The following is a 22,463-nucleotide window of genomic DNA, read 5'->3' as shown; positions in this document are numbered from 1 at the left end:
AACTCTTTAGTTCAACCTTTCCAAGTGACATGTTTAAAATCACAAAATTAAAGGACATTTTTGGTACATTCTACATATCTTTAGTTTAAGACCACATGAATTATGCAGGTATTAAATATTGCATAAGTAATACCACGCTTGATAGCGGGTTAGAAGGTAAGTTATTCACGTATAAACTTAATACGGTGTTTAATTTGTAATATAGAAATCCGTATAACTAATACATGTATAAGTTATGAGAGAATCTATGTATTACTTTTTGCAGGATATACAAGTTGAATAACTAATACATGAATAACTAAACCCCGCATAAAATAATACATAAGTTCCCTCATAATAATAAAAAAAGTTATAACCTTCTTGATTATATAAAAAATATTTACTCGAATTAAATATAAAAATTAAAAAACAATATAATAATAACCGGAAAAAATAAAGGACAAGAAAAGATTTCAACAAAAAATTACTATAATGCCGACATGCATTCATTACATAGGCCTGTGTAGAGAGAACATAAGAAAAAAATATTGGATGCAAAAAATAGTAAAAAAATAACATCCTCCACGTGTAGCTTTATTAAAGGATCAAAAGTTTTGTAAGGACATCCTCGCTTATATATATTTGTATAATTTGAAAGGAAAATGTCAAACTCTTTTAATTAACAATTAAAAAACTGGATTTGGTATCTTCTTCGCATACCTGCCCTCATTCACTTAAATCAACTTCTAAACCAATATAACAAACTAATGCACCCTCGTGATAATAAAGAAAACCAGCAAAAATAAAGGAACTCATTATTTATTAACAACCATATATATGCAAATAACAACGACGGAAAAACAAAAAGGAGAGAAATCCCCTAATCAAGAATATCTACGTATGTCCATAATATAAGAAACAGAACAAAACTAAACAATAAGCTCCATGGTAATGTGAAGTCAAGAAATTGCGCCATGATAGAAAAAACTACCAATCAAGATGGCATCTTGTTTCCTCAAAATTAGCAGATGATGTTCTTCCATCAGACTCCAGAGGAACCTTAAAATCACACTCAATTTTGGGCTTAATTTTGTGTGTTTTAATCCAACCAGCCTTTAGCCTTAGACGCATATAAAGCTTCACTTCTATCTCATATACCCCTGCACTCTTCTCATTATTGTAATTCGATTTCTCTCTATCTCCCAATAGAACCAAACTCTAAGGGGGTTCAAGAAAAAGGGACTGGATGAAAAAAGGTTGTTACAAAGAATCGAACCCGCAACCATGGGCTCAGTAGTAGGCAGCTCAGCCACTAAGCTGAGTTCTTCATTATGTTAAGGGGATGCAGCATTAATATTTATACATGAATCAAAAAATTGACCCCATATATATATAGTGCAATTTTCCGACGAAGGGGGTCGATTGACACCCCTTGCACCCCTGTAGTTCCGCCCCTGCTTGTGACCTTGATAAAACGGTTCCAAATTTTGACTAGAAAATCTCTGGCCTTGATACATAGCTCTAGCTTCAATCGAATCGTAGTAAATTCCAATTCGCTTGTTGGGATTTCTAACAGTCATGTTGAGAGCAAGATCATAGTAAAGGGTGTTGTTTGTGGTGGACATATCGAATTGTGTCAACGCGGCATCTGTCACGTAGAATTTGACCTTGTTAGGACGTAGAACGAGCCAGAGGACTAATGCAACGACTCCAATGATGATGAGAATTGTGAAGATTATTTGGAAAATGCAATTGCATAGGCAGCCAAAGAGACAGCTACATGGATTGCAACTGCTGCCACGGCTATGGCGGTGATAGGATTTGGATGGTGGCGGAATGGACGGGCCATAATAGGCTCCGTTCAAGTTGGATTCTGGCATAGCTTAATAAAAACAAGAATGAAAAATTAAGTACAAAAAATTTCTTAAATTTTTCTTTGTTATTATGTATAGGATGCAAAAACAGTGATGAGAATGATGTGTCCTGTGGTGAATGGAAATAGAATATACATAGGTGTTTGTTCAGTCTTTGGTTTAATGTAAGGGTGGTAACCGGTTTGGTCTTACCGGTTTTAACCGGTAACCGGACCGGTTAAACCGGAACCGGTAGAACCGGTTAACCGGTTCCGGTTAACCGGTTCCGGTTAACCGTTTAATGGTTTACCGGTCCGGTTCCAATATTTTGGAAACCGGAACCGGTTAAACCGGTAAAAAATTAAAAAAAAAAAAAAAAAAAACTAAAGTATATAAGTAAGTATATAGTATATATATTAAGTATATATAGTATATATAGTAGATATGTATATATAGTATATATATTAAGTTATAGTATATATATTAAGTTATACATATATATAAGTATATAGAGTATATAGTACATATATATTAAGTATATATAGTAGATATGTATATATATGTATATATATGTACTATATACTATATATATTAGTATATATATTAAGTTATACATATATATACATATATTTAGTATATAGTACATATATATTAAATATATGTATAACTTAATATATATACTATATATACATATCTACTATATATACTATATAGTAGATATGTATATATAGTATATATATTAAGTTATACATATATATAAGTATATGTAAGTTATACATATATATGTATACGAAAAGCACTATTCTGTATTGCTGACTTGCTGTTAGGCTGTTAGTCAGTAAATATTTAAACTTTAATTATAAAGTTGTATAACATATGAAAATATAGCTACAATATACAAATAAATACTATAATATATATATATATATATATATATATAATACAAAAAACAAAAAAAAATAGATTTTAATCACTCCAAACCGGACCGGTTCCGGTTTGAGGTTTAAAACCGGTAAACCGGAACCGGTTAGGCAGTTCCGGTTTTGGAACCGGAACCGGCCGGTTTCCTAACCGGTTCCATAACCGGTTCCGGTTCCAACCGGTTAACACCTTTAGTTTAATGTGTATATTAATTGTATAGGATGGGAATAGTGGAATTGGTAAGCAAAAGCGGATTGAATAATAAAAACTGCCGTGTTTTGTTGTTGTTAGAAAAGCCGCGGTTCTTTTTTCGCAATAGCTTAGTACTAGTAACTAAGTAGGATTTTCCTAGAAACTTACAGTCAAAATATTATAATCACTGACTTAAATTTGCAGAAATTTGAATTTCGTTAATTTTGGCACAATTTGGGCAGCGACGTAATGGGAAGCTTAAATTCTTTAAGGACAATAATCACACTATCAAAATCAATTTAAATTCCTTAGGGGTCGTTTGGTCAATGGTAGGATATCCCATGATATCTCACGGGATGAGATATCTCATGGGATTAACTATCTCACCTTCTATATGGGATAACTAATGCCACCATTTTAGCATAAAATTTATTTCGAAATTAGCTAATACCTCAAACCAAACATGTGATAACGTTAATTCCAAATTCTATTCCGGAATTATTATTCTTATTTTATGTACCAAACCACTAAGGACAGTAACCACCTCAATGTAGTAATGTGACGAAAACTGTGCAGTCTTAAGTTTTTTTCGACATATAAGTTGCTCCTTCCATTAGCTTGTGATTGCAAATATGTAAACAATTTTTTTGCAACATTATTTGTTTGGTTGACCAAATTTTGGCAATGAGTCACAATCTGGTTGGAAACAGCCTCCCTATCTTTCGAAATGGGGGTAAGGTTGTACATTTTACCCTCCCCAGATCTCACACTGTGAGATTTCACTGGGTATGTTGTTGTTGTAGTAGTAGTCACAATCTGGTTGGAATTTTTGGCAAATGGATATTGGCTATTCACATTCACCGGTCTCCATCATTTGGGCATTGGAAAGAAAAATGTCATTAACTTCACTAATCTTATACTTAAAAAAATGTCATATGGTTTCTTTGGCTTGGAAATCACAGAGTTATATCACTAACAGATATAGATAGGGGTGTACAAAGTAAACCGACAAACCGCACCAAACCGATAAATCCAAACCGAGAAAAAAACTCGATTAGTGGTTTGGTTTGACTTGGTTTGGTGTTGAAAAAAAAAACCGACCATAATTGGTTTGGTTTGGTTTTAGCTAAAAAAAGTCAAACCGAACCAAACCAACCCGACATTACATGTATTCAATTTTTAAAATATTTTATACATAAAAATATTTATTTGTAATGTAATTTATAAATATTTCTTAAAACAAAATTTGTAGTTTTTTATCTATTATCATTTATTCAAGCTTGAAATTAGAATTTTGAATGTGAATAGGTTTTATATCCTATGGATGTTATTAACTCATATAAATTCCAAACCAAAACCAACTCAACACTAATACTAACAAAAGAAATTCAATTTACCACTAGGAATGACAATAATGTAGGATATATCTCCTTTTAGTTTTGCATAATTAGTTTAGAGAGTGAAATACATTATTTAAGTTTTTTTTTCTTGTCATGTAATTAATACTTATTAGCCGTATTTATTTTAGGACGACTTAGTATTTTTAGATTATGGTCATTTTCTTTATGGCTTATTAATTAGCAATATTTATTTTAACCGATTTTATTATCTTTTGTTGAATATTTTAATACAATGTCATCACTCTTCTCACATTTTGTGTTATTTTCTTATGAAACACTTTAATTACATAGTTGTATCTTACTAGGACTAAAGAAATATTTGAAGTAAAAGTTATATATTTTGTATCAAGACTATTCCGAAACCAACCCGAATAACCCGAGAAAACCTGAGGTTGAATAACCCGAATTTTATTGGTTTGGTTTGGTATATAAATTTAAAAACCCGACGCAATTGGTTTGGTTTGGTGTTTAAGAAATCCGAACCAACCCGTTCCATGTACACCCCTAGATATAGATATACTATATTCAAGCACGGAAGGCCTTCTTACCCTTTTCTTGTTGCTAAATGGTATACGACACGCAAGCTTGAAATATGAGATATAAAATTATAAATTGTTTAATCATCGAAAGGAAGAATGTTTAAGATAATAAAAAATGATAAAAAAAAGAAAAATAGAATAGTTTGTAGATAAGCTAATGATGTCTCAAGTTCAAACCATTACTCAAATGTTACTACTATTCAAACTAATAATTAATAAAACATAATTTTGAGTACCGGATCCCCTATACTTTATCAAAAAGAAAGAAAAAAATTTCGTGTAATTTCTTTTTGATTTTCCATCCGATATCTGTAATGGGATAAATTTTTTGATTAATTTGAATTTGTGCTACGTTGTTTAATTACTTTTGTTTTCCTTCTTGTTTCCATCATCAGACAAACCAAATGTCCTAGTCCTACTAAACTGCTTGATAAATCAAATGGCGTCAAACATATCATTTTCAAAGTGCAAATTGTCTTCGTAGAAGTTTCTACTCTTTTTCTTTTTTCCTTTATTTTCGTCATGAACTAAAAATTCAAGAACATGTATGAACTTAATCTTTCACGCGTAACAAATTTTTAGAAATAATAACGACGCTTGAAACCATCTTCACAAATTTCAACATCAATGTATATGTAGTCATAAACGAGACTTTTCATTACCTAATCAATATAATACCTATGGAGAATTAGATATTGACCCTTACAAAATCTGACATCTAACTTGTCTGAATGCTGTTTTATATTCGAAAGGTTAGGTTGGAAAATAAGAAACTCCTAAAGAACGGAAACGTATAAGAGGAAAGTAAATTGAAAACTATATTGAAAAAAAAAAAAAGAGTTTCTCTGTTTTTATTTTAACCTTTCTCTTTATTTTATTTCAAACCAAATATTATGAAATTTTTAGGCAAAACAGTTGTGAATGATATGATAAAACTTAAATTACTTTAGAAAACTGGAGATAATTCACGTTTATGCGGGTCAAATCAAACTTGGAGTAATCTGCTACGTGCGATTCTTTAACGACATTACAATGGAAAAGAACAAAAGATAAATACGTAAAAGTTGTGTATCTCAGACCTTTACGTTAGTTTTCGTAATCACTTGTGAAGTTAAAAATTAACACAAAGTTCCTTCTATTACTCCATCCGTCCCCATATATGTGTCTTAATTATTTTCCTTTCTGGTCTGTCTTGAAAAGAGTGTCTCTTTGTATATTTAGCAAGTTGACAATTCATACATCCTACATGATAAGTTTAAAACCACAAGATTCAAAGAACATTTTAATACATTACACACATCTTAGTTTAGGGCCACAACATTCAAAAGTCACTTTTTATTCTTTAAACCTTATGCCAAGTCAACCTAAGACAGTTAAATTGATTCGGTTTGACTTTTTTTTTTAGTTAAAACCAAACCAATTATGATCAGATTTTATTTTTTAATATCAAATCAAGTCAAACTAAACCACAATCGGGTTTTGTTCTTGGTTTGACTCAAATTGTTAGTTTAATGCAGTTTGTCGGTTTTCTCTGTAAACTCCTACATAGCACAATTTAGATATTTATCACTACCAATTACTATTCTCATGGCATCCCTTTCAAATTAATTCTTCTTAACTAAACACCATCTATAATATACAACACAACATGAAGAAGTCAAGTGGATAAAAAAAAAAAAGAATTGTTGACTAAAACTTAAAGTCAAGGACCATATCTTAAACGGAAATTTCTAAGAAAAGCCCTATTCAGTACATTGATAGTATCAAGGCATTGACAAAAAGCAACCGCGTCTTTCAAAATCTGGCAACACAAAAACACGGCGGTTTCTACTAATCAAACCGTTTATTCTTACCAATTCCACAATATAATTTCCATTCTACACAAATAATATATATACACATTAAACCAAACACCTATATATATTCACCTCCACTCACCATATGATATATCATTCTCATCTATATTTTTGTATTCTATAGTACAACAAAGGAACAAAGAATAGTATAAGTTTGTACTTCAATTTTTCATTCTTATTTTTTGTTAAGGTACTATGCCAGAACAACATTTGAACGGAGCCTATTATGGTCCGTCCATTCCACCACCATCCAAATCCTATCACCGCCGTGGCAGTAGTTGCAACCCATGTAGCTGTCTCTTTGGCTGCCTATGCAAAATAATCTTAACCATTATCATCATCCTTGGAGTTATTGCATTAGTCGTCTGGCTCGTCCTACGTCCTAACAAGGTCAAATTTTACGTGACAGATGCCACGTTGACACAATTCGATTTGTCCACCACAAACAACACCCTTTACTATGATTTTGCTCTCAACATGACTGTTAGAAACCCCAACAAGCGAATTGGGATTTACTACGATTCGATTGAAGCTAGAGCTATGTATCAAGGGGAGAGATTTGCTAGTCAAAATTTGGAACCGTTTTATCAGGGTCATAAAAATACTAGCACTTTGAGTCCAGTGTTTAAAGGACAGAGTTTGGTTCTATTGGGAGACAGAGAGAAATCGAATTACAATAATGAGAAGAATTCAGGTATTTATGAGATGGAAGTCAAACTTTATATGCGTATAAGGCTAAAGGCTGGTCGGATTAAAACACACAAAATTAAGCCCAAAATTGAATGTGATTTCAAGGTTCCTCTGGATTCTAGTGGCAGATCTTCTACTAATTTTGAGTCAAAAAGATGCCATCTTGATTGGTAGATTTTTTCTATCATGTTGGCACCATTATTTAATTTGATCATCTTCACATTTAGATGGAGTTTATTTCTGTTTTTCTTCTTGTTATTGTTGCTTCATCTATTCTTTGGATATTAGCAGATGGTATTGATTAGGGGATTTCTATCCCTTTTCTTTTTCCGATGTTGAGTTAGTGATCATTGATATACATATTATCATATTGTTATTTGGATATGGTTGTAAATAAAATAATGAGTTGCTTTATTTTTGCTGATTTTCTTTATTCTGGATACTTTCGTTTGTTTAACAAGTTATTAGTTTGGAAGTTGATTAAAGTGAATGAGGGCACGTGGGCTTAGAAGAATAGAAGATACTAAAACCAATTGTTAATTTTGAACAAAAGGCCAAGTTGACATTTTCCTTTCACATAGGGTACATAAAGTACAGGTCAAGTTGCACGTTGGATGGTGAGTGAAGGGTATATTGCAGAAAAATACAATTGGTCCCTATAATTGGCAGTTTGGTTCAATGGGAGTTCAATTTGTCGATTTGAATATTCATCTCTTGGTCTCTCTCGTAATATAATTGTTATTCGCTTTGTAACAATTTATCTAACACGCTTTTCATTTTGATTTATCTAAAAACGAATGTCATCATGATATTTTTAGTAATAATTTAACTTTAATATTTTTATTTTATTTTTAACGAAATGATTTATAGCCATATTTAGTCCAAGATTTGTTTTAGATCACAAATTTTAAAAAATTTGCTTTCTCTTTTGAATTTTGTGTTCAGTCAAACAATATCACATAAATCAAAATGGAGATAGCATACACTATAATATCTAGTATCTACGTACAGTAATGTAGGCTCAATACATTAAGGATACGTAAGCATTCGGATCGTCATTTTAGGGGTTGAAAAGGTGCCCAAAGTAAATTTTGTTTGAAAACTTTAGGTTTAAGTGTTCTATATACATAGGCGTCCATTTTTGTTTGAAGACTTATTATCATTAGCTTAAAGTTTTTTATTTTTAGGGTTTAGATTTAAGTGTGTTTTTTAAAGAGTAACTTTATTTCGAATATACGCGAATTTTTGCGCTCGGATGTCCGATTTACGCGATTTTTTTTTTGCAATATACTAAATAAAGTTACGCATTAAAAAATAAGACACTTAAGGAACTCTTAGTGTTTTTTTCCATAAAAAGATCGCAACATCTTATTTTAATAAATCTTTTTTGTTTTTTGCAACACTTAGTGTTTTTTTCAATACTTTGACCAACGATTAGTCGTGTGTCAAGACTCCAAAATGTAAATATTTTATATAGAACCTGATATTTTTTTCTGCGTACTATAACGTAGGATCAATACATCAAGGATACGTAAACGTTCGGATCGTCGTTTTAGGGGTTGAAAATGTACCCCAAGTAAGTTTTGTTTGGAAACTTTAGGTTTAAAGTATTTTATTTTTTAAGGTTTTGATTTAAGCGTGTTATTTTTTAATCAAGGCATAACTTTATTTTGAATATAAATCTAATTCAATTAGATAAAAGCGTATTTAAAAAATACAGGGAGAAAAGTTAGTTGTAAAGTGGTCAAACTTTAGATGGTCATAACTTTGCACTCGGATGTCCGTTTTACACGATTTTTTTTATTATGCATATTTTTTCGAGATCTATGCGGACAAACGGCCATAAGTCAGTTGGCTGAGCCGATTTAAAAAAAAAAACACCTGTTATCCTATTCAATTTCAATTTTCCCCTAAATTGATGTGAAGTTTTTAGTTTTCTTCACTTATAATATGATGATACGCAATAGATTTCAACATAAAAATATCGGGGCAATGTAGTTGTGAATGTCAATTTCACTTTTGTGGTTTCAATTTTCGAAAATAAAGCTGACTAATTTTCTCGACATATAAAGTTGACTAAAATAACCTTATAAAAATAGAACACTTAAATCTAGAATTTTCAAACAAAACTACTAGAAATTTGACCAATATTATAAGATGCATTTTTTCACCATATTCATTTGAGAAGAATTGCAACTTATAATACTTTTAGTATAGATTTTAAATATTTAAATTTTTATTATAAAATATTAAATTTATCTAATCTAATTTAATTTCAAAAATTAGTTCTCGAAAAGAGAAATGAGAAAACAATTTTGTTAACAGAGGGAGGGAGAAAGTTATAAACTCCACTACGTTATAAACAAGTGATAAAATCTTGACTAGAAATAAGTCAATGATAATATTGATTGGAACTTTCTAGGCACAATCTTTTCTGATTTCTACGAAGGTCGCTACAAAAACCACCGCGTCTTTCAAACTCTTAACCATATCATACAACACGGCATTTTCCACTATATAATCTAACATTTAGCTCACCAAAAATATATACATCAACTTCCATCCTTACCCCACCCCTCATATCCACATTTTGCTTCATATACTCCAAAGAAACAAATAAAGTTTAGTTACTTTTGTATTTCTGGTTTCTCTTCAAGGTACTACATATGCCAGAACCCAACTTGAACGGAGCCTATTATGGCCCCTCTATTCCACCACCAACCAAAACCTACCACCGTAGCCGCGGTGGTAGTAGTTGCAACCCATGTAGTTGTCTCTTCAACTGCCTTTGCACTTGCATCTGCCAAATAATCTTCACCCTTCTCATCATCATTGGAGTCATCGCGTTAGTCCTCTGGCTCGTCCTACGTCCTAACAAAGTCAAATTCTACGTGACAGATGCCACGTTGACACAATTCGATATGTCCACTACAAACAACACCCTTTACTACGATCTTGCTCTCAACATGGCTGTTAGAAATCCCAACAAGCGAGTTGGGATTTACTACGATTCGATTGAAGCCAGAGCTATGTATCAAGGTCAGAGATTTGCTAGTCAAAATTTGGAACCATTTTATCAGGGTCATAAAAATACTAGCACTTTGCATCCAGTGTTTAAAGGACAGAGTTTGGTACTATTGGGAGACAGAGAGAAATCAAATTTCAATAATGAGAAGAATTCAGGAGTTTATGAGATGGAAGTGAAGCTTTATATGCGTATAAGGTTAAAGGCTGGTTGGATTAAAACGCATAAAATTAAGCCCAAAATAGAGTGTGATTTTAAGGTTCCTCTCGAGTCTAATGGAAGATCATCATCTGCTAATTTTGAGGAAACTAGGTGCCATCTTGATTGGTAGATTTATTCCATCATGGCACTATTATTGATCATCTTCACATTTAGATGGGGCTTATTTATGCTCCCTTGTTCTTTATATTCTTTAGATTTATTGTATTTCCTATATTCATTGGACATTAGTAGATATTCTTGATTATGGGATTTCTGTCCTTCTGTTTTTCCGACGTTGTTATTTGGATATATGTGGTTGTTAATAAATAATGAGTTTCCTTTATTTTTGCTGATTTTCTTTAATATCACGAGGATACATCAGTTTCTTAAGTTGATTAAAGTGAATGAGGACATGTACGCTAAGAAGATACTACATGCAGTTTGTTAATTATTAATTAGAAGAGTCTGACATTTTCCTTCCAATAGAGAATATAAAGTAAAGGTCAAGTTGCACGTTATATGGTGAGTGAATAGAGAAAAAATAAATTGTCGATTTGAATATTCTGCTCTCTATCACAATATAATTGTTAGTATACAACATAATAGATCATGTTAATTGTCCTCTGTATAGGTTCTCAAATAGCTCAAGTATTATTTTTACTTGATATGAGTACGAGTCATTTCAAGGCAGAGTTAGCTATTAAGGTCAAGTCATTATCTGTTGAGAGACCACAAGATATTTTAGCATAAGATCAATGACGTTAAGCTAATGGCATTTTTCCCCTCCCAAATGATGGAGAACGGTGAATGTGTTGGAAAAATGTTAGAGATGATCACATTAAGCAGAACAAAATAAGAGACAAATAAAATATAATGATAACAATAAAGATAAAACAGAGTTGAAATTGGAAAATCCCGGTTCAAGGCACGCTATGGATGCCGCTGTCTTCAGAGTAGATTTCCGTCGCTACCCTGGTGCAAATAGCAAAGTGACATTCTACTCCCAAGACACAATGAACCACAGGAATCTTTCTAATGTGCACTCAAATAGAAGTTCCGAAGAACTCTTTTAATCTCTCGACTGCTTTAGTAAAGGAAGAAGCACGAATGCAGAATTTTATGTTGCTGGAATTTTTCTACTTCTGAAATATTTTCTCAGTCTGAAAATCTACAGCATGCCTATTATTTATAAGGTGTAGAAAACAACTAACACACCTTTTCAAAGAAAGGATGCAACCGTTAAGATTGGATGATACCTTTTCACAATGAATAGGTGTATCCTCTGTACAATGGGTAACTCCTCTTTATAATATATTGTGTCTTTTGAAAAGGAGGGTTTAAATTTTGAATCACATCTAAAATAAATTCTAACAGAATGTGACTAGCCAATAGGCATTTGCCAATAGAGTTTGTCCTGATTGTGACACACCTGCTGCCATATCGTATGTATACCTCCTCGTCTTCTTCTTTTTAACAGATCCTTCACGTTTTATGTGAGTGTGTTCAGATCATGAGTGTCAAAAGAAATTACGTGTTTGTGTGAATTCGGAAATATATTTTTTGCAAATGTTTGAAGTAAAATTTACTTATTTGAAATTAAAATAACTTAGCATAATTAATAATTCAAAATATTCAAAATAGTGAAAAATATTATGATATCCTCAAATAATAATAGTGTCATATAATAAAATGAGATAAGAGAGAATACTCTCTCCGGTTCAAAATAAGTATCCACTTAGTCTTTTTCACCTTCCTTAAGAAAACACTAACTCCTAAAACAAAATAGGTACTTTAATTGAACTATCATTCATTAATAAGGCTCTTGCTAATTTATTATTTTGAGTAAACAGGGGCATATTTGAAAAAACAAAAAAGTTAATTCCTTCTTGATTTTGTAGGTGAACACTTATTTTGAACTAAAATAAAAAAGTTAAGTGAACACTTATTTTAAACCGGATAGAGTAAAACAAAACGAATGTTGCGTACACTTTTAAAAGTTTGAGAGGCAAAAAAGACAACATCCTACGTCCCTTGAATGCTATAATTATTTCTATGCACAATGGACCAACCGGTAGATGTCTATTTACAACAGTTTCAAACTCAGAGAAACATTCAATAGGACCAGGCATGTGTAAAATGTTCCCTTTTCATAAGGAATACCAAGAGAGTTTGGTAGGATAGGCATATTAGGAAAGTGGTACAAAAATAGACAGCACAGCTGTGCAACAAGAGTTGTGTCAAAAGTATCCAAGTCACAAACGTACATTATTATATGAAATGAAGTTCTAATCGAACTTCCAATTTAGTCACCAGTTCATACTCAACATTCAACAATATGTGTATAATGTGGAATTGAAATTCAATCTATGAAAAACGTTTGAAAACGAGTTAGAAGGCTTATCTTAAAGAAAAATAGAAGTTACAGTAGTTTTAACTATTCGATTCAAATGTGTGTTCTCACTTTCTTTTCTTAATCTCCCCAAAAAAAAAAAAAAGTGAATTTGACTTTAGTATTAAACCACATGAAAAATCTTGTATCCAAATCGGCATAGCACTAGCACTTTAAGTAAATCTCGCTTGTTTGATTTGCACTGTCAATAAGCTCTGCTGCCTGTGTTAGAGTCTGATGTTGTTTTTCGAATGGAAAACCGTTCTCTCTAACTAGTCTTGGTATTATACACTAGTGCGGAGGAGAAAAATGCATTTAAATCACGGATGTGGGACTCTAACATTCTCCGAACGTCTAGGACTTGACATCTCTGGAGTGTGGATAATATAATATAGGGACTGAACATCGGGTAAAGCAAAAATTAAGATAGGTCCGACTCTGTACCATAATAAGAAAATAAACCTTAGGCCTAACTCAACTCAAAAACTAAATCATGAAGTCAAGAAGATTACCCAATACCATAAAAGTTGACCAAACACCCCATATATAGCCTATGTAGGACTCTAACAAAAGTCTTTGTCTAAAAACCAAGTCAATGACGTATAAATCTTTTGAGGGGAAATTACTGGGCCCAATCTTCTTTGTTTACAATCTGATTAATTTCTAAGAAGGTACCAACTAAAAAAAGTAACGCGTCTTTCAAATTGTAACGACTTCAAAACACGGCCTTTTCTTCTATTTAATCTGTACTATCCTATCTCCATCATACACAGAAAACACACATATCCATATTTACATCTATATATACAACCTACCAAGTATCCAAAAAGAAAAGTACACATTCAACTTCATCCACTAAAGCATCATCCTCATATCCACTTTTTGCTGCATACATATATATACTCCAAAGAAACACAAAAAGTAAACTTTTGTATTTCTTGAACATCAACACTCTTATTATGGCCTACCACCGTAGCCGTGGCAGTTGCAACCCATGTAGCTGTCTCTTCAACTGCCTTTGCACTTGCATCTGCCAAATAATCTTCACCCTCCTCATCATCATCGGTGTCATCGCGTTAGTCCTATGGCTTGTTCTACGTCCCAACAAGGTCAAATTCTACGTGACAGATGCCACGTTGACACAATTCGATTTGTCCACCACAAACAACACCCTTCACTACGATCTTGCTCTCAATATGACTATTAGAAACCCCAACAAGCGAGTTGGGATATACTACGATTCGATTGAAGCCAGAGCTATGTATCAAGGCCAGAGATTTGCTAGTCAAAATTTGGAACCATTTTATCAGGGTCATAAGAATACTAGCACTTTGCATCAAGTGTTCAAAGGACAGAGTTTGGTCCTATTGGGAGACCGAGAGAAATCAAATTACAATAATGAGAAGAATGCAGGGGTATATGAGATGGAAGTGAAGCTTTATATGCGTATAAGGCTAAAGGCTGGTTGGATTAAAACACACAAAATTAAGCCTAAAATTGAGTGTGATTTTAAGGTTCCTCTGGAGTCAAATGGTAGATCTGCTAATTTTGAGGAAACCAGATGCCATCTTGATTGGTAGACCATATATTGTTTAGATTATTCTTTTCTTATCTCTTTTGTTTTTTCTATGTGGATTTAGCATTCATGGACATATGCATTATTGTTATTTGGTTCTTGTTGTTAAATAAATAATGAATTTATTTTTCTTCTCAATTTTCTCTCTGAATTTCTTTGTTGTGGATATTTTTATTATTATCTCTTGAATGATTCTTGCTTTCGTTGTTTTAGTATGGACGCTAATTAGAGTTTTGTAGGTTGTGGGTAAGATCCCTAATCCAAAACTATTACTCCTAATTTTTACCATAAAAATCTCTGACTTTTTCTTTCAAATAAAGATTACAAAAAATAAAGGTTAAAGTCTAATCTCCGATCCTCAGGTTGACATGGCAAAATAGTATAACTAGTTTTGGTTGATTTTTCAAACAATTTTGATACATCAGAAAATAACTTACCTAAAACCAATAGTAAAAGCGTCCCCCAAAAAGTTTATACTACCTCGGTCATAATCTTCTCATATTAGGTGAGCTAAATTCGCTTTTCGGACAGACAAATTTGATTGTTCAAGAGATAAGTTTGAAAAGAAAGTCCACTATAAGAACTATAGTTGCACGGAGGCTCCCTCTCATTTCAAAAACCTACCCTTGCACCCCTTGTTGGGCAACACATGTTACATTTTCCTCCTTTTCGATTCACCAACCACTATTTCTTAAACAAGTCATTACGTGGCAGAGAGCTACCTGTTAAAGTCAATTTCATTATATGTTAACGTTAGTGGTTTCCCAATCAAAGAAGCCATAAGGCTTTTTAGTATAGAAATCAATGACGTTACGTTAATGGATAGTCCTTGAGGTTCTAATAAAAAAGTACAATAAACAGAACCTAACTTGACGGATGAGATAAAAATTATTATTCGGACGGTCATCAACAACTCGACTCGTATTAAAGTAACACTTTCACACAGCGACATTCAAACAATAAAAAACTAAGGGCCTGTTTGGAAAGTCATCCAGATAATTGAAATTGGGTGTAATTACACAATTTAGTCTGTTTGTTTGATCAAGTAATTACAGAGTTAGATAAAAATTGGGTGTAATTGACAGGGTGTAATTACACCCTGTAATTACAGGGTTACTTTTTAGTTTGTTTATTTTTTTACTTTAATTTCTTTTTATTTTTAATTTCTATTATTTTGATTTTTTTGATTTTTAATATTTTTATTTCTATTATTTTAATTCTTTTTTATTTTTACTTTTTAATTATTTTTATTTTTTAAAATGTATTTTGCTTTTTATACTATTTATTTTTCATTTTCTTTCTTTTCATTCCCAACCTTTACTTCTTGTGGTTCTATGTGATTGCTCGTATTTTTTTATTTTTTTATTTTATTCATTTAGCATAATCGTGTTATTATTCTAATATTTGAAACTACACCTCTTAATATTGGAAAGAATGAGTCATTAACGAACTTGACATATAACGAGTGACGTTATTAAAGTAGAATTTCATTGTGAATGAGGTTATAGATTTATATTTTTCCTTTCTTTTGAATTATTTACTTAAGTTACGTTAGAACTTACTTATATAATGTTGGAATTTGACATAAGAGTATTATGTTGAACTTTTTCTTTTTTTTTCTTTTGAATTTAGGTTATATTTCCAATTTTAAGTTATTTGCTTTCACATTGCATGTTGTTTATTTTTCACTTACATTTGATGGATTTTTTGTGTCAAACATTTGAATAATGTTATGGCATTATATTTACTAATATTTTTTTTTCAAACATCCAATCCATGACGTTCTCACAAAAAAAGTCTTCTTTTAAGTTTTATAATTAATTAAAATTAAATATTAATTTGAAAAATATATATCAATTATTTTTGTTACAATATTAGTTACAAATATATGATTATTAATTAATATATTTTCAAGAAACAATGTGTTATTAAATAACTAATTTAATATCATTTATAAAGGCAATATTTTTTAAATATTAATTTTAAATTTTTATAATTAAATTTTATTTTTAAATTAAACTGACTTTGTAATTACACTTGTGCAACCAAACAACACGCTTGTAATTACACTGTAATTACGTTATGACAAATAAACAGGTCGTTGTAATTACACCACTGTGCAATTACTAGGCTGTGTAATTACTACCCTAGTAATTACACCAATTCCAATTACCAGGTGGCTTTCCAAACAGGCCCTAAATTATTCTAATCATCAATTTAGCATTCTAAATCAAAACTTACAGGCAAAGACACATTAAAACAACTACACACACAAATATTCTTTGATGTGTTGAATTCCAAATGCTATCATCTATATTGTGTCAACATCGGCTTTCTTTTTCTTCAAGGCCCAAGTGATGGAGACTGGTGAATACGACTAATCCAATAGTCATTTTGCCACAAACACTGTCTAGCATGTGATTCACAGGCTGCCAACGCTGGTTCTTTCTCAATTCCAATTGATGTAGTTCACTAACCCCTGTTAGTATCAGTGGTATAACCCGCCAACACTACGAAAATCTAAATCTAATTCTGTAGACATGTGAGAAGAAGAAAGAGAATGAATCTCTGGTATGAGAAAACGTCAATAAAATCAGGATCACATTAGTAATTTGCAGCTTAAATTATGTGTATCCAAGAAAATGACTGGCCCGAAAGACGAGCTTCGACACACCTAATTTTTTGTATGAATTTCTATAAATACTGTCGTTAATGCTGTATCGACTCTTAGATGTTTATCAGAATATGTCAGGCTCGATTCATGAGGACCAGGCATGTGTAACGTGTTTCCACTTTAAATAAACATGAAAAGAAAAATTGCGAGGACACGCTATATGTGTTTTATAGTTATGAAAGTGGTCTACAAGTAGATAACATATAGGTGCCCACATGTGTTGCCCCAAAGACCCATAGGTCACAGACGTTCTATAAAGTGCTGTTTCAATTGTTCACATGTTAAATACATAAGACATGTATATAATGTTGGAAATTGAAATTGTTGGACGTACATTAGGATAATTGATCAGTTACTTGTTCTACGAAAATGTGTAGCAGGTCAGTCCAAAAAGAATTTCAAACCACCCTCAGTAGAATCAGCAACTATGTCAAATATCAATTGGCACAGTCACAGTTCTCAATTGATTTTAGTAGCAACTTCTATCAATATTTGAAACTTATTGTTTGTGAAAGGTAGTTTGCTTGAAAATTGCAGTTTCTTCTTCATCAGTCTCCTAGAATCTTCAGTTTTTTGGATGTGTTCATGTAAGGTCTGATCACCCACTCAATTTGAGTGTCATCTTGATTCAGTGTTTCCGGCTTTATCTGCAGCATAAAAATTATCCAGTGTAAGCTAGTCAGAGGGTTAACAGATGAGGACATTTAGTATGAAGTATTGGGAACTCAAGAAAAAACAAAACCGCCGCATGCTTTATCAAAGACCATAACCGGAAGACCTTATATCTTTATATTGATACTGAAAAAGAAGTAGAAGAGGATCATGCGAGCAATACATTCATGAGACGATTGCAACTCGAAGATAAGACCTTAATTTCTCGTCAAAGTTTAAAATGGAGAATATGAGTTGCTAACAAAAACAAATGACCAAGCACGCAAAACTCAACTAAACAATACATGTGAATAGTGTGATTACCCCTATTATTATCTTAAAACAATCAATAAATCAAATGAAATACCAATCAAAGCTCTTCCACAGTTCAAAAGCAAGGAGCCAATGCCTGAAAAGTGCAAGATTCTAGATAGCAAGACTAGAGAAACCCTGAGATTAATACTTGAGTTAGCAATAAGGATCCCAAAACAACTGGTAGTTTAGTTGCTTGACATCTATTATTACGATACATTATTAGAAGTTGCAGCAATTCTATGTCTTCGTTTACCCTTCAGACTCTTTCATGAGAAAAATGTGGACAAAAATGATAGCCCTTCTCCCACAGGGATATTTTAATGTAGAGATGGTGGTCTTGCTATAAGGACTGAAAGAGTCAGATTACAGTTTAAGAACCATATGGAAATATGGAGGCAAACAAGACCTCTAAACAAACTATTTTTTGAATTATAATTACCTGGTAGAGCCGCAGTTCAAGTCGAGGGCTAACAACTCAATTGATTTTAGATCTCCATGCTTTTCATAAATGTGGCATCTGCATTTTACAATCAAATTTAGCACAAAGAGCGAAAGAAGCATTCTTTGACAAACATTAGATCTAAGTCCTGTCTAGCATTCCTTCCCTCACAGGAGAAAGGCCTTTTCCTCCTTCCCCTCTGGATACAAGAAATAACCTTTGTTTCGATGTAAATGACCCAAGGAGATCCTTTGGTGTATAGAAGGCCAAAGTATTAAATTTGGACCCACTAAACATTAACATCACATAACTCCTCACTTGACCAAAATATTACAACTCATCCAAGTAGCAGGAATCAGCATAATATTTCTTCATATAAAAAGTTTGGACCGGATATCTCCCTATCCCGTGTGGCCTTCTAATTACACTATGTGGAGTTTCCCCTCCTCTTCCTCTACCTTTATACTCTGTGTCTGCATCAATGTGCTCCTATTTCTTAGAGCTATACCTTTGAGAAGCAACAGTATAGCTTATTACTATTCTTTCTGCCTCCCTGCTCTCTTTTCTTTTGGTAGACTATTGAGTTTGAGACATTACACCCCACTATTAAGGAATGATACATATAAGTTACTCGATGGGGAAAGGTTCCGTTATGCAAACTTGTAGGATCAAAGACATCTCCCTGGAATTATCAGGTTATCAATAAGCAACAATCTGTTTTCAATAAAGATAGGGGTTTGTCTTGCATAATAGGCTAAAAACCACCTATTAAAACAGTAGTCAGCTAGATGCCCAATTGTTTAAGGAAGCTAACGCGAAAGCTATAGCTCACAAACTCCACTCCTCAGACCGTATAATACAATTCGTTGTCAAAGTAGTTTAATTAATATGCACAATAAACCAACCTGAATGAGATATAGTCTGACTGGTTGGCAAATGCGAGTACACGTTTTGTATCAAGCTTGGGCACTAGAAAGAGAAGCTTCAGTATGTTAATTGTCCTCTCACCAAGCTGTAGCAATTGAAACATGCCTCATGAATACAAACAGCATACGAAATATTCCGATAAAAGAAAATTAGACAAGGAGCAAGATAGTTGGGAGTTCTATGAAAGAAGCCACACATTATGGATTTGAGGGCACGAGAATATTCATCATATACTGAAAATTTCATCGATTGTCAGTGAGATTATTGACAATTGAACAGCCACAGTAAAGCTTTGGCTTAATAAAGAGAAAAGACAATTTAAGAATTTCATTGGGATGCATAAAGGGAGGCATACCTTAGTTGAAAAGTTGTTGAAAATCAAATGCGGGTAAGCCTCAGGCATTGTTCCAATTGCTTTTTTGTCCCTAATATCATGTCTTGTAACCTGCAAGTACAGGATATATCAAAGGGTATCATCAGCAACTCACACCAGACAGCAAAAGACTTTCAAACTATACAAAGGAAAAAGTAAGCCCCACTTACCACATTGAGCAATCCAAAGTAAGCAGTCGGACCAAATGGTAAATGACTAACGATGATACCATCAGGAACACCACGATGCTCATGGACCAAAATTACATCTGTAAAATCATGAGCTCGGCAAGTTTCAATTATTTCTGATATCACCTGCAAAGAGGGAATAAAGTAAAACATATCGGATTGACACAAGAATCGCAAAAATAAATAAAGCTTGTAAAAGAGATAGTAAACCAACAGCAAACAAATGTATAATTTTTCAAAATTTTGCAAAAAAAAAAAAAAAAAAATCCTTTGAAGTCAGAGTTGAAGGAGTCAGATACAACAAAAGGGAACTGGCAGATCATTTGCAGTAGCCTCAAGCGACACCTGGTCTCACTTCTACAAGCATGAATCTCTCATGTTTTAAAACGCAAAAGGTCACCACTAGTTTTATTTTTATTTATAGTTTATTTATTTGTTTATTTATTATTATTTTGGGACAAGTTCGGTCATCACTAGTTTTCTCATCATGTACTGAAGAACCAAACAAGAAACGAGCAACATTGGAAGATTCCATAAAGCAAACCAACCTGACCACCATGATTCATTCGTTGTCCATTAGGGAATACAAAATTTAATTCCTGTCACCAAAGAAAAAAAAAGTGACGGAAGATGAAAACTATTACGTTGAGAGAAATGAATGATCAAATGAACTATACTGCAAACACTAGGTTCGACAATAGCAGACAACGCCAACCTTGACAAATTGAGTAAGAGGGGCACTAGGATTTCTTGAAGTTGTAAGCAAAATTTAAGGATCTTTTTCGGTTGCATTTGCATATTCATCATCGATGGTTGATTTAGGCACTGCATCAAAGTCATGAACAAAAAATTAGGCAATATACATCATCATATGACAAAAATGTATAGCAATCACAGAACAATTCTACTTCTACTTGTACCTATAGAGTAAAAAATTCCACATGTGAAATATAAAAAGAAAAACGGGAAGAGATTTAAGAAAAGCACAATAAGCATGATGTACATGAAAGACATATTTTTTATATAAATATCATGAAAGCCATTGCATTCTCATTACATATGCTTCAATTTAGTCTTGATTAATAACCATTAATAAGGTAAACACTCTTTGGGCGCCCACCAACGTGAAGTCGAGAAAAGAGAAAAGCAAAATATTCTTCTCACTCTTTTTTTTTTTTTTTTTTGGGCGAGGGGGGGGGGGGGGGGGGGGATAGGGTCTTCTGCGTATGTTTGTTCGACTGGGAAAGGAATGTAAAACAATAAAAAGTGGTCATTTTTAACTTTAAAGAAAAAAATGCAAATTTTGTAACTGTTCTTTACATCCCTTTCCTTTTCCTGTCAACCAAATGATGAGTCTCATTGTATGTTGTCCACATAGTACTGGATCCCTAATAGTTCCTGTTTTGGATGCATTGTAGGAGTTATTTTGCAGGAAAGTACAACCAGGACAATTTTCCAAGCAAGTGCAGTTTTTGTTAATGGAGCAACTGCAACCAGGACTATTTTGCCAAGCAAGTGCAGTTTTTGCTAATGGAGCAACTGCAACAAGCTTCGGCGCCCCTCCACCCTTAGTCAGGCAGTCCACAACATAAGTTTCCATTGCGTGGTCTAAGACTACGAAGTTTCTAACTTTCTATGACTCGACTTACAGGGGAGGCCTCGACAAATAAGTGAGTTAGCAGCTGCCGGTGAATATACCACAAATTAATAAATTATAGTTGAAAAATGAAATGAATAAAGTGAAGAACAAAGTAAATAAATATTCTTCAGGCTTGAGGCGCGGATATCTCGCTCTCTTTAAGGAGATTCAAGCTTACTGCGGTAATCTTCACCGGTCCAGCAGTAATACTCTGATTTGTCCCCTCCAGGATACAACAGCCCGTCAACGTCGTGTGACTCAAACAATTCCGGACTAGTTGAAGAGTCCAAAGCTCCACCATAAGAACACATTCCTTCAACATAAAAAATTACTCTCTTTTGTAGTGAATTAGTTGGGACTTACTCTCAACTCTATTTTTCACTACACTAACCTCACTTTACAACATATTCTCACACTTCAACACAATATTTCTTTCATATTTTTTGTACACCACAAAGTAAGGATAAATAACTATTTATAGGTGAGGAATTCATCCTTCGAATAATTGGATGAAAAGAGTGGATTAGTGGGTTATTAATGTGAGAATAATGATTTAGAGGTTACATGACTTACAATACATAAAGAGGAAGAATGTGGGTGAGTAAAAGGATTAGTGGTAACTTAAGAACTCTTGTG

At 32.8% G+C, this 22,463-nt stretch overlaps 2 protein-coding genes and 3 pseudogenes across 2 annotated transcripts; 3 read left to right on the top strand and 2 right to left on the bottom strand.

Moving 5' to 3' along the window:
* Positions 1-221: 221 nt before the first annotated feature.
* LOC132605452 (NDR1/HIN1-like protein 10) lies at positions 222-1,960 on the bottom strand (annotated as a pseudogene).
* A 4,836-nt stretch (positions 1,961-6,796) lies between these two features.
* On the top strand, positions 6,797-7,844 carry LOC132607217 (NDR1/HIN1-like protein 10). The gene has a single exon (XM_060321092.1). It carries the CDS (start codon positions 6,936-6,938, stop codon positions 7,602-7,604), a length of 669 nt encoding a protein of 222 aa, XP_060177075.1. The 5' UTR covers positions 6,797-6,935; the 3' UTR covers positions 7,605-7,844.
* Positions 7,845-9,966: 2,122 nt separating this feature from the next.
* Positions 9,967-10,999, top strand: LOC132607216 (NDR1/HIN1-like protein 10). The gene has a single exon (XM_060321091.1). It carries the CDS (start codon positions 10,097-10,099, stop codon positions 10,784-10,786), a length of 690 nt encoding a protein of 229 aa, XP_060177074.1. The 5' UTR covers positions 9,967-10,096; the 3' UTR covers positions 10,787-10,999.
* A 2,988-nt stretch (positions 11,000-13,987) lies between these two features.
* Positions 13,988-14,759, top strand: LOC132607215 (NDR1/HIN1-like protein 3; annotated as a pseudogene).
* Positions 14,760-16,724: 1,965 nt separating this feature from the next.
* On the bottom strand, positions 16,725-21,274 carry LOC132605450 (uncharacterized; annotated as a pseudogene).
* Positions 21,275-22,463: the final 1,189 nt, after the last annotated feature.

The sequence above is a fragment of the Lycium barbarum genome, chromosome 8 (genome assembly GCF_019175385.1).
Source record: "Lycium barbarum isolate Lr01 chromosome 8, ASM1917538v2, whole genome shotgun sequence".
In the NCBI taxonomy this organism is placed as follows: domain Eukaryota; kingdom Viridiplantae; phylum Streptophyta; class Magnoliopsida; order Solanales; family Solanaceae; genus Lycium; species Lycium barbarum.
Note: the sequence above shows the minus strand (reverse complement) of the source record. Positions and strands in the feature narration are given on the sequence as shown.